We start from the raw sequence: 13,048 nt of genomic DNA, 5'->3' as shown, positions 1-13,048 counted from the left end.
GAACCTAGAATACCTTGGTATGCATAAAAGTTAGAAAGTGCTTGAAAGGACACAGAAGTCAGCTGAAGTGACTCTCACTGGCCAAATCTAGACCAGCCTGGGCATCAGAATAAGCACAGGGAAGGGGCCATAACCTCTGAATAAATGAACACGCACTGTGTCCTCCTCGGGGTAGAGGATGGGGGGGAAGATGCTTAGGACTCTTGGTAAAGAGTGTCTCAGGAAAGAACCGCCACTGGAGGCCAGATGTAAGTGTGAAAACGCTGGACAGGAAGCAGGGTACTGAAGTCTTGGAGTGGCACCCCAGAGACGGTTTACTAGTCATCAAGGGAGAAAGCAACAGAACTAGGAAGAAATCAGACAACTCTGGGCAAATGGTCAAAATCCAAATTATGATCAAAACCCAGAATTATGTCCGGGTCAGAAATACACAGCTGCAAAACACCCAGGCTCTGGAGTTAGGCATGAGGGGTCAAGAAGAGGAGGGTTTGCCTGGCAGGCTGGGAAGGCCATTCTGCCTACCAGGCCTCTGGCTACATCTGGAACCCGGACTGTGGGGGGGTTTCCAGCAGCCTGCAGTACGAGGGTCTCAGTGGGCCGATACTGTGTGCGTGCACAGTGGGTTTATGCCAAACACCTGCTCTCTTCTGGAATTTTGTAGGTGCCAAGCAGAGGGTTTCAGGTGATTGACTTCAGTAAAAACACTGAGTGCTGAGTGGCCAGTGAGATCCCCCAGTATGCAGTGCCTCACACACACTAGCATGTCGCTGCCCACACGTGACTCTGCTGGGAAAAGGCACATGGGGTGAAGTGCAGGGGAAACCAGGCACAGGTCTCCAGAGTCCAACACAATAAACACACACACAAAACACCCCTGCAGCCCAGCCTACAGGCTAAAAGGTCTCCTGGGGATGACTTACATGCCTTGAATGCTGCTAAATGCGTAGTAGAGTCCACATAGCAAGAAAGGACCCAGAATTATGTCTGGGTCATAAATACACAGCTGCAAAAGACCCAGGTTCTGGAATGCTCCCTCTACAGCCACCCAGTCAGTGAAAGAGGTCATGGCTAAGCAGATGAGATGACGACGGTCACCAAGGACAGCACAAGGTGGAGGGTCGCGAAAGGGGCACTAAAGTAAGAATTAAACATAGCTCAGACAGATCAAACCTGATGGCCCAAAGGCACTATGAGACTGCACCAGCAGGGAAAACGGGAACTGAGATGTACTGGGATCCCAGAGTGCTGCACACTGGCCAGGAGAGAAACACCCAAGGACACAGCCATGCATCTCGCAAAGCAATGAAGATGAGAGAGCACAGTGCAGACGCGACCTGAAAGGCAGACTGGACTTCCACACCCACCCACGGGGCTTCAGCCCACTCCCAACATCTTCTTCTCCCTGAACCAATACTTACACAGCATTCTGTCCAGTAGATATGAAGGAAGGGGAAAGTGAGCAGAGCTTTGTTTCCTTCCTTGGGCAGCAGCTCCTCTTTGAACTGAACAAAGTTTGATTCCAGGTGAATCATCTTTGGAGCCCGGCCATAGGATCTACAAACAATTTTTAAAAAGTAACTGAGAAAACAACTAAACAAGGTTCAGCAGGGATGCAACAATAAATAATTCAATCCTATCTATGAGTTCAGAAGCAAATACAGTATGAGCATGACCAATGCTCTGTGCAGAAGCACTGGAAGCAACTCACACACACCCACGCTCCCTCCCGTAAAGTGCTGCTGCAGAACACACACAGCAACGCTCCCCTGACAGGTCCCACTCCACCAAGGCCCCACAGCTCAAGACAGCTCTCGCACGACAACCACCCTGAAGTCACTGGGAAAGAGGAAACGAGGGCAGCTCTACAAGTCAACTGCACCAGCACTGGTGCTCGGGGGCAACCTGTGTTACCCAAGGAGCAGAGTTACCTCGTGATAAAGAACAGGCTTTTCTTGCAGAGCTCAAATAAAATAGTGGCACAAACCTCCCCTTTTTCCTCAGCCCAAGAAAGAAGCCAAAGAGAGATCCCATGAGTCACACAGCAAACCTAAGGTCCTGAGAGGAGGCTGCTGTGCTCATGCCTAAAAAACAAATTAAGCACCATGTGTCTTTTCCCTGTGCATTTTATTTTCCACCTCGGTAGCTGTGTTTGAAACATCTATGGCTGGATTGTTTTAATTCAGTCTAGGGATGCTCTGGGTTTAGTCAGTTGAAGCCAATCATACTCCACACAGTTACACTTCTGCTTGAAAGGGTGCCTTCACTATTTGCAAGCTCTCCATCTTCCCCATCCTTTGTGAGGGTAATCAAGTTCTCTTCTTCCATTCTTTTGTTCTGCCAGCTTCAAAGTTTAGCCATCTATTTCTATTTTGGTTACATTTTCACTTCTGGGGGATTTGGGGTGATAAGTTACCAGGCTGGCCTCAAACTTGCAATCCTCCTGCCTCAGCCTCCTGTAACTGGGATCATAGGCATGGCCATGGTGCACAGCCACGGCAGTTTTTTTTTCAACACTTTTTTCTTTTCTTTTTTGCTGTGCTGAGGGTCAAAACCAAGGGCTCATGCACACTCAGCAAACGCTCGACAACTTAGCTATATCCCCACTCCAGCAAGTTTTTACTTTAAATATTCTAACACACCACATACACCTGGTCTACAGTTACATTCTGAGACTAACACTGGTGTTCTTTGTGGGACGCACCCTCTCTGAGTTACTCGGAGAGGCCAGTACAGCTTCTGATCTTAGAGAAGTCTGTGAACATTGCCGCCTACTGCAGTACCTCCCCACTAAAAGCAGAGGTCCCTGGGGTCGCCCAGAGCCAGGAGCAGGAGACTCTCAGCACGAGACCTCGAGAGGCTCTGGCTCAGCTCTCCCTCTCACTAAAGCATGAACGATGAGCCCTAGTTCGGAGCATTTTCCCTTACCGCCTCAAGACGACTGCTGTTCATTTTGGACCTCATACTGCATTTTAGATGCAGTTAGAGACTACACGTCTGGCTCTTCCTCGCTTTCCTCCAGTCTCCTAGCTTGGTGTTCATTTTCTCTTCAACTATGTGACATCCAGGGATTACTGCAGAGTCCTGGTCTGCTTCTGGGACACTCCTGGTACTGGTTCTGCCAGTCTCCCCTCCCTTCTGTCCCAGCTACCCTCTCCACTCACCCACCTGCGCAGCATGGGCCATGGTCTTCCGAGCTCCGTCTCCAGCCTGCTCACTGGCCTTTCAGCTAGACAGCTATTGTGCATTTGATAAGGTTTGTCTCAATATTTTTATTACTAAGATCTAATCAATTCCCATTTTTTACCAAAAATATATGTGCATAACATACAGTATTAAGCTTTTGGAACACTCACTCGCGCGCGTGCACACACACACACACACACCCTGCGACGGTGCTGCCTGTCCTGCCCGTCTCTGCCTTCCTTCTGTCTGAGTTTCCTAGTGCTGCTGTAACAAATTACCATGGAGCTGGGGGCTTTGAAACAACATTTGCTTACTGCCTCACACTTCAGGAGGCCAGAAATTAAAAATCAAAAGTCAGCAGGCTTAGCTGCCCTGAGTCTATGTGGGAGGTTTCTTGTCTCCCTTCCAACTTCTGGGGGCTGCTGACAGCTCTGGGCATTCCCTGGTTTGTGGCTCCATCTCCACCTCCCCCATGTGCCTCTGCATTCTTCCTTTCTGTCTCTTATAAGGACACCTCCTGGATTTGGGGTCCATCTTAACCCAGGATGATCTCACAGTGAGCCTTACCTTACGTATACCTTCAAAGACACTTACTCCTAGTAAGGCCCCATTCTGATGTTTCAGGTGGATATCCCTCACCTAAGACTCCTGAGTTTGATGGGCACTCCATCGGTCTTTCCCAGGCCACCACTTTTCCTGAGATAAACTCTCCACCTTCTTGCCCAGGAGCAGTCTGGCTGTAGACCTCCTGGCCCTGGGCTTGAGCTGTTCAGAACTTAGCTGCTAGTCTTAGAATGGCCCCTCTCCCTGACATCTGCAGGGCCTCACATCCATGGGTCGGGAGCCTCTCTGTCCACTGAAGGTCCTTCAGGCTTCTGCTGAGGCAAGGCAAGAGCCATCTGCATGGATGCCACTGATGGATGGGGTGGGCGCCTGGGTTGTGCTCCTTGTCCACACCTCTGCCAGCCTACTTCCCAGAGTGGGCCTCGCCCTTGCCTGCCAAGGCTCTGCACTTGGTCATGCATTATGAACCCAGGCTGGGGCTCAGCTATTTCAGCTTTTCTTTCCCAACCTTTCCATCTTCCTCCTTCTCCCACAGATGTGTCCACATCTCTCAGCTGCTATTGTCCCCTCTCTCTCTCTGCTATGGTCTGTACATGTGCACCACAGTTCATATGTTGGAAACCTGCAAGAGTGTGAAGAGGTGGGACCCTCAAGAAGAGCTTAGAGTAGGAGCCGCTGCATGGGACTGGACGGTGCCATTATCTGACAGCAGTTCCACTGCTGCAGGTGTGGGTTCCTTAGGAAAGAAGAGTCTGGCCCTCTGCCTCTCTGTCTTCCCTGTGAGATCTTTCCACCACATTAGCACAGAGTAGAAGGCCCTCGGCAGATGCCACCCGATCTCAGCCTTTGCAGCCTCCAAAACTGTGAGCCAAGTGACTTTCTGCTTGCTGTGGGAGCTGCAGGCTGTGGCGTTCCTCTGGTAGTACTAAAGGGTCAAGGCACCATCCTTGTGTGGGTCCAACGGTGCAGTCCTTGGCTCTCATCTAGAGGGCTTTCAAGAAGGTGCAGAAATGGCAACATATGCAGTCTAAGTGGCTTCTCCATTCAGTGTTCTTTCACTCATTACCTCCATCTTGCTTCACGAACATCCCTTTCTTCGTGTATCTTCCTGAACGTTCAATAACACATGCTTATTTGAAATCCTGCACAATTACTCCGCTTCTTTAGGCATTAAGTTCTGCACTGGCTGAAGTGTTCTCTCTCTCAGCCACTGGGCCTCCCGGCATGTGAACGTGCTTTCTCTAAGAACATCCTCTCTCACACAGCACTCCTGACGTCCACAGTACAGCTGAGGCTCACTAACACTGAGACACCATCATCAGGCACAGAAACCAGACTACATGCCTGAGGGCCAGGGCAAGTCACCAGAGAGCCTTTCACATTGATAGGCAAAACCAATGGTCAGAGAGGAACACCACACAAAAGCCACAGTGACAGGGACGGGGGAACAACAGGAGGTCAGGATGCACCCTGACTACATCAGGTTACCTTACTGATGTGTAAAAACCCAAACATTTCCACAAATAATATCTCACCAGGAAGATTCCCAGCCAATGACTTCCTCTGGACAAGTCTGTAGACAATGGAACCTGTGTGTACTCAAGAGGCCAACTACAGGGACAGGTGACCGGGCCTCTCTTCTATTTTTCCTTCTAATTCCTAAGTAACATCTTTTCATATAGCTTCATATCCTTAAGGAAAGTACACGGGTGCTTGGTGAGAAGCTCTGGCAGCCCAGCTGCTAAGGGGTATATGTCTCCCCAGCAAGCTGCCTGTACCTTCAAGATACTGTGATTCACCAGAAAGAATCACAAGTCATTCCTACAAACATTAGTCTTTAACTTAAAAAAAAAAATTGCCATCCAATGTCTCATTAAGAAAATTATGCTGGAGCTAGCTAGAAAGCACAGCCCTTGCCTAGAATGCTCAAGGATCAAGCACCCCAAAAATTACAGAGCATCGTCCAATGCCTTCAACAGTAAGACGCAGCTCAGGGGAAGCCCTTCCATTCTGATGACAGAGGCCCTTGCTTGTGCTGCTTCGCCTGCTCCCACACCCAGACACTGCAGGCAGGGCTACAGCCCAAACCCAGACACTGTACCTTCTCCACTCCATTGGCTCTCTGGGAAGCTGCTGGGAAAGTGTTGGATAAATAGAGGTAAACAAATTCTGATCTCCAGCACCTACAACGGAATGAAGAGAAATCCAGTTATGGCACTTGTAGGTGGGTAAATATAGACAAAACATGCTTTTATCAAAGTGTATTGTTGGGCAATTTTTTTCAGTAAAAGGACATCACAAACAAGATTGTTTTGTATCTCTAAATGACTAATCTCAAAAACATCCAACACTTGACATATATAGCTGAACTTAACCTCTCAATACCCCCATGAGATGGCCAGGGCTCTCCACAGGAGAACAAGGATCAGGAAGGCGAGAGGCCCGCCAGAGGCCATGAAGTCAGGAGCTGCTCAGCCCCCAGCCCTGTGCTCTCGAGCCTTCGGAACTGTGTAAGAGCCAGAAAACTCCACATGGGAAGGGAAACCCAAGGGATGAACATGGACGCCTTCCTCCAAGTAACTCCATCGTCCCCCAATGCCAGCAGGAGCTGCAGTGCTCACCCCCCAGCCTCTCACCTGGCCCTGGCCAGGATCTCCTGGGAGGAAACAACTCACAGACAGGAAAGCAAGGTTGGAGAGGTGGCTATGTCAGGGCGCAAAGCCAGCCCACGGCAGGTATGGTTACAGCAGGGACGTGCAGGTTCACACTGCACACCCAGCTCTTTCATCCTAGCTTTACAGAACCAAAAAATCCATTTACTTCTCTCAAGAAATGATGGCATAACCTTTTAATGGATGCTAAAACTGTTACACTCAGAAGGTCCTCTTTAAGCAAAACCATTTTCATCACTGCCTTTATACTGATCTAAAGAAGTCATCAGAAACTGATATAGACCATTAACACACTTGCTTATTTTGTGATCATGAACCTAAAAAAACTCTAAAAAAAAAAAACCCCACATGATGATGTCAAGTCACTGCAGAGAGAAAGCTCATTTATTTATTTTTTGTTCTTTTTAGTTATACCTGATAGTATTTTGACATACCACATATACACAGAGTGTAACTTCCCATTTTTGTGGTTGTACACGATATGGAGTCACACTGGTCATGTATTCATGTATGAACATAGGAAAGCTCTGTCCACTTCACTCTTCTGTCAAGAAAGGTCATTTCTCTATATATGAGTGGAGTGGTTGGGGTGGCACTGGGAACCTCACTGTCCAGTCCCTGTCCTTCTCCTCCACTGACCAGCTGCCTAAGGGTCATGAGCTAGCCGTGCCATCAAAAGAGACAGGGCACCTCTGTGTCTTTTCACAATGTCAGAATTTACCAAATAAAAATAAATTCACATACTCAGTCCGTTTACCCACTTCACTGACCTGGGTGCTCGTGATTTCACCTGGTAACAGGGACCCAGCATCACAAGCTCTTCATTCTACTCCAATCTTAACTCTATTATCAACAAACCCAAGCCATGCATCACACTTCACTTGATGACAGACAGGTCACAGAAAGGCTGAGAAGGCTAACTCAGCCACAGGATTCAAACCCCTTGCTAGAAGTGAAGGCAGGGCTGACACAGATGCAGAAAGTCACGAAGGTGACCAGACACGGTGCACAGGGCAGCACTGAGGTGTCAGCTGTAAGTGGGCTGTGTGGCCACAGGGGAGACAGGCTGAACTGAAACCTGGGAGAGGTGGCTCTGGCCATCTTCCTGGGCAAGGATCCTGAGGACTGGCCACATGACAAGTCCACACCTGCCACGCCAGTGTAAGGCACTCTCCTCTTACACAAGGGGCTACATCTGGTGTGGCTGGCAGCTCTGTGTGTCTGATGGGACCTGACATGCCACATGCCCACGGACTCCTATTTAATAAGTTCACAGATGGTAATTTCTTTTTGGCATGAATAAGTCATTGGTCAGTTTGTGCCTTATGATTGGGCTGGGCACCAGGTGGCTCACCTGTACGAACAAGGTGTAGTAAAGTTTCTACCTTGGCACCTGTACTCAAAATGTAGTAACATGGCAAACTGCTGCTTTATGACATGGAGTCACTCGGGGCAAGCAAGGCCTGAAAGCCCGTCCTGTACACCATGGGGTCACCCAGGGCAGGGACAGCCTGAAAGCTGCTGTCCTGTACACCATGGGGTCACCCAGGGCAGGGACAGCCTACTCTCCACAGTAAGCTTGGGGATTTAGTGCCTCGGGGATCAGATGTAAAACAGAAAGTAAAAACGGCTCCCCAGCAAGGCCACAGGGCGAGTGAGCAGTGGATGTGCAGATATAACCTAGAGTAGTGGTAAAAGGGCTGCTGCTGCTACATTTTTATGGAGATAAAAATAATTTTTATATTTCCACTTAGCACTTTCATCTTGTTCATTTATTTGGCAGTCATCTCAGAAATCAATTCAGTGAGAAAATCTTTAGCACCAGGGTGTGTAGCTCAATGGCAGAGCATTTGCCTATCATTCTGGGGCCATGGATTCGATCCCCAGCACCACCAAAACCAAACAAAACAGAAACCAAAAACACCTCTTCTGTCAGCTTCAAGTTTATTTTTTGCCAATTTCTATTGCCTCATTAAAGGTTTCCATAGATATATAAAAATCTTTACTATTCACTAGATGGAAACTAAGCCAACCACATGGAAGCTTTCTTTTTTACTTAGTTTTCCGAATAACATCTCACTCACACACACGCACACACAGTCCCTGCCATGCAGTGTCACATAAGTACACAAGGAACATGTACACAGAGTCTGATAACCCTCACAAGCTTGCCCCATACAGAAGGAAAGGGTCGACCAGAGCTCTGGTCTGCGACAGAACCTGCACAGGTGAGGGGCAGCAAGCGTTTCACATCTGAAGCTCTCGGCCAGGGCTGGGTGAGCCCCTGGTCGGGACTCAGAGAAGCAGTGTGGTGGTGGGATCCGGCCTCGAGTGGCCCCTCGATAACAAACAGCAGAATGAAATATGTGATCTATCTAACACGCGCTAAATAGAAGACTCTGCAGAGACGGCAGCTCTTCAAACATGCTGCTGAACGCAAGCCGCGATCCGGTTTAGGTTATGTCCTCAAGTTTGGAAACGTCACTATGGAGGGCGCATCTTCAAGCCCAAGCCCGCCCCTGCTTGCTCAGAGACCACATGTTCATTAACTGCTCCTCATCAGCTTTCGGGAAGACAGAGTTTCAAATAAAATAAAATAAAAAACCTCTGAGGTCACAAACTAGGAAGTTGTCTCATCCTGTTCGATAATGTACAGTGTGGATTTGCTGTAATTCACGCCCAATGTCAATACCATAATGAAAATTAATCTTTCAAACTGGGAATTCTGTCATGGGGAAAACTAATGTTGAACACATAACTATGGAGCAGGGAACCCCCACACCAGCATCCTCCTGAAGTATATGTATGAAAGGCTTCCACATCTGGGGCTGGGTGGGAAGCAAGGAGAAACAGCGCCTAAAAAAAGGATCCAGATTGCATGAGCAGGAAGCAAGGCCAAGTCACCCTTGTCTCTTACTCAGACACTGCCCCACTTCACTGGAAGCTCCTGTGGAAGAAGAAACGCAAGCCCTCCACTGTTTAAAGAAGACTTCATTTTAAGAAGCCATTTGCAGTCAGTGAGATGGGGATCTTCTTCCCTTGGCTGCCTGATGTCACGGACCCCAGCCTCGGGTCTGCTGGAATGCCACGATGTTCCATCACACACAGGGGACCTGCCCGGTTGTCACTGGCTTTAGTTATGTATGCCCACCCACCTGGCCTTCCTCCTGGTCCTTACGTGGTCTCTGCTTCTCCTCCTCCAGATCCTCAGCCCTGCATACAGACACACGTATATTCTCTCTTCCTCCCTCTGTTCTTCTCTCCCGGGGTGACCAAGAGAAAACAGCACAGTACATTAGTGCTCATCGAGTTTATGCTATGGGAATTTGCAGAGAAGGGACTACGACAGACACATAAAGACAAGACAAAGATATAAAGTCCCAGCCAGGAGCGGTGGTGCAGGCCTGCAATCCCAGTGGCTTGGGAAGCTAAGATGAGAGAATTGTAAGTTCAAAGCCAATCTCAGCAAAAGCAAGGTGCTAAACAACACAGTGAGACCCTGTCTCTAAATAAAATACAAAATAGGGCTGGGATGTGGCTCAGTGGCTGAGTGCTCCCAAGTTCAATCCCTGGTACCAAAAAAAAAAAAAAAAAAAAAAGATATAAAGTCTCCAAACCCAAAGTTCTTATTTATTTATTTAGTAACCAGGGATTGAACCCAGGGGTGCTTAACCACTGAAACACATCCCCAGGTCCCCAAAGTCCTCTCTCTTTTAACTTGAGGGACAACTGAGCACACATGCCATGGAGGTTCAGAGGTCCATCCAAGGAGATGACCATCATCTTCTCCAGCCCTCTAAGACCAGACTTCACTTAAAATTCTGAAAATCTCCAAAAGAAAAAGATTGGATAAATGTACCCAAACTGAAAAACACCAAAGAATCAGTATTTAACAGTTTACATAGATTACACAAAAGAAAACAGGAGTGTTGTAGCAGCTGGAAGGAGTCATGACACTGAAGAGGCCCCACCTGCTCCAGGTGTGCCCTGCTTTGGGCTATGGACGGACGCGTTTTCAAACCACTTTATCCAGATTACCCTTCACCTCCCGGCAGTTTCCTAACAGTACAGACATGAAAGAGGAGAATTTGGCAGTTTAGCAAAATACTCTTAACATTTACCACAGACCACAGCCTTCTTGCAGGGCTCTATCCCAACGCATGCTAGAAGGCAGCTGCCAGCACAGGCTGTCTGACACATGGCATTTAAAACAGCGAAATGAAAAACAACTCAAATGTACCAATGGGGACTAGCAGTGTAGACCTCAGAACTGCTACAACACGGTGGAGCTCTACACAACTGTGAAAAGGAGTGTGCCATACAGCCCAGCACATGTTGAGTGCAATGCGGGGCAAGGCATTTGGGCGGTCGTGTGGCACCCCACACGGTGGCTCCCTGGATCTGCAGCACAGTCATCATCTGGCCTTGGTCACACACTGGTCAGACCCTGCTCAGCCCTGCTCGTGCAGAACTCCAGGCATCTAACAAGTCCACCAGGGGATTCCAACACAACTCAAGCTTGAGAACCTCCAATCACCCCAAGTCCCTCGAGAGCCAAGATTTTTCAGTGCACAAGAAAATATAAAAGACAGCGTAGTTCACTGATACCCCAGTCTTTGATTTTAATTTAAAATACTGCTTTCCCTAAAAGGAACCAGGGCTCCTTGCACAATCAGCAGACTGTGGACTGGGGCGGGAAACGCACAAAGTGAGCTGGGGCACTTGCCACGCCAGACAGTGAGAACGAGCCTCTGAAGCCAGCCTGAAAGAGGCTCTCCACAGCCAAAGATGCGACAACATGCACACAATGAGACAGCCACCACCACAGCCTCAAGTACACCCAGCAATTCTGTGACCCTTTAAAAAGCCACCCGATCACCACTGTAGGGTGCTAGTGAACCAGCTCATTTTGGGGAAAGGTCAAGTGTGCAGCACCACTGCACTACTGGGTGAGCAAACACTGTAAGCAATAAGCATGCATGTATACACGCACACACACACACACACACACACACACACTCTCACACACACCCTTTCTGTAGCAAGATTCCAACCAACAAATGAAAAATGTCAAAATTACAATATTACCATCTTGCAACATTTAAGGATGGAATGGAAAACCAATCAGACACAACCACTGAACAGCGTGCAGAACCAAAAGGAACTCAGCACCAGCGGAGCAGCTGAGACAAGGTGGCCTACAGCACATGGCAAGCCACAGGAGGAGCAGGGAACTGACTGCATAAAAACTGTGTCTGAAAGCTAGTTTACAAAGTTGGGAAGGTTAAGGCAAATGGGAAATGTAAACATTGAATAGTTCACGTTAAGAATTATTTTGGGTATGTTAAAAGTTGGTAGTGATGTCTTTAAAGTCCTTATCTAGAGACATATTCTAAGCTCAAATGCCATAACAAAGTGACACAGACAGGTAGGCTCAACAGCAGAAATGCACTTCCCACAGTTCAGAGTTGGAAGTCCAAGCCAAGGTGTCAGCAGGTCTACTTGCTGGGAGGCCTGCTCCCTGGCTTGCACATGCCCACCTTCTCACTGCATCTCACCTGGCCTTTCCGTGAGATGGAGTAGTAGGAGTGGGAGACTCAGCACCTCTTCTCCTCTTCTTACAAGGCCACCGATCCTATCACCAAGGGCTCCCACCCTCTTAGCCTAATGTAACCAAAGGCTCCACCTCCTAAATGCCATCACGTGGGAGCTGGGGTCTCAGTATAGGAGTTGGAGGGGGCACAAACATTTAGTGTACAGCAGATACAGTTATGACATGCCTTTATCATAAACATTTATATGATGTCTGAAATTTGCTCCAAAATAATATAGAATGAGGCAGGGACTGCCCAACTCACTGGCTGCTAGGAGGAGAGCTCTGTGAGAGCTGGACCTTTGCTCACAGATAAAGCCCCACCAAACACCCACAATAGTGCCTGGCATGGAACAGGGGCTGGTACAGTTTCAAGTGGTAAAAATGCCTCAGCACTCATGTGACACACCAATCAAACCAGGACCCCACAGGATAGGACATCCTACAGCAGGAGTAATGGCAAATTTTCAGACTCCAAATTGCATTTTGGAATGAGTAAGACTACTAAGAATTTCTAGTGTGAGTTTGAGTTCTTAGAATGCTCAATGAAATTTATTTTATTTTATTTTTAATTTTTATTCTTAAGTTTTTTTTTTTTAGGTGGACACAATATCTTTATTTTACATTTATGTGGTGCTGAGGATCGAACCCAGTGCCCTGCGCATGCCAGGCGAGCACTCTACCACTGAGCCACACCCCAGCCCCTCAATGAAATTTAAAAAGTGATTTTCCACTTTACTTAACTCTGGAAAAGGCTGTCTCTGAGGGCTAGTTTTAGGGACAGACCTGCCTGTGCCTGTGGGCAGAGGGAGTCTGACTTCCCTGAGCACTGGTGAGCCCATGCTGGAGGAGAGCCAAACCTCTCGGAGCTGGCCCTTGTGGTTACTCAGCACTGATAACCACGGTCACCCAGAGCACAACTGGCCCTCTGCTCTTCAAAATAACTTCAAAATAATCTCAGACAGCCCTCCCATTGTCAAACTTGATGTTTAAAAGCTTATTTTTTAAATTATCTCTATTTGTTTAAAAGCTTATT

The 13,048-nt window shown here is 48.0% G+C and overlaps 1 protein-coding gene across 2 annotated transcripts in view; it reads right to left on the bottom strand.

Moving 5' to 3' along the window:
- Trappc10 (trafficking protein particle complex subunit 10) overlaps positions 1 to 13,048 on the bottom strand; it is a 73,471-nt gene that overhangs the window by 51,427 nt on the left and 8,996 nt on the right. Inside the window, exons 2-3 of one of the 2 annotated variants that reach the window (XM_078044750.1) lie at positions 5,849 to 5,930; positions 1,419 to 1,554 (exon numbers count right to left, since the gene is read on the bottom strand). The exons of the other annotated variant lie outside the window; for it this stretch is intronic. Coding sequence (XP_077900876.1) covers positions 1,419 to 1,554; positions 5,849 to 5,930 — 218 coding nt within the window. The remainder of the gene's footprint in view (positions 1 to 1,418; positions 1,555 to 5,848; positions 5,931 to 13,048) is intronic. 2 annotated transcript variants of the gene reach the window in all.

This window comes from Ictidomys tridecemlineatus, chromosome 3 (assembly GCF_052094955.1).
Source record: "Ictidomys tridecemlineatus isolate mIctTri1 chromosome 3, mIctTri1.hap1, whole genome shotgun sequence".
NCBI lineage: Eukaryota > Metazoa > Chordata > Mammalia > Rodentia > Sciuridae > Ictidomys > Ictidomys tridecemlineatus.
This window is presented reverse-complemented; position numbering and strand designations above follow the sequence as displayed.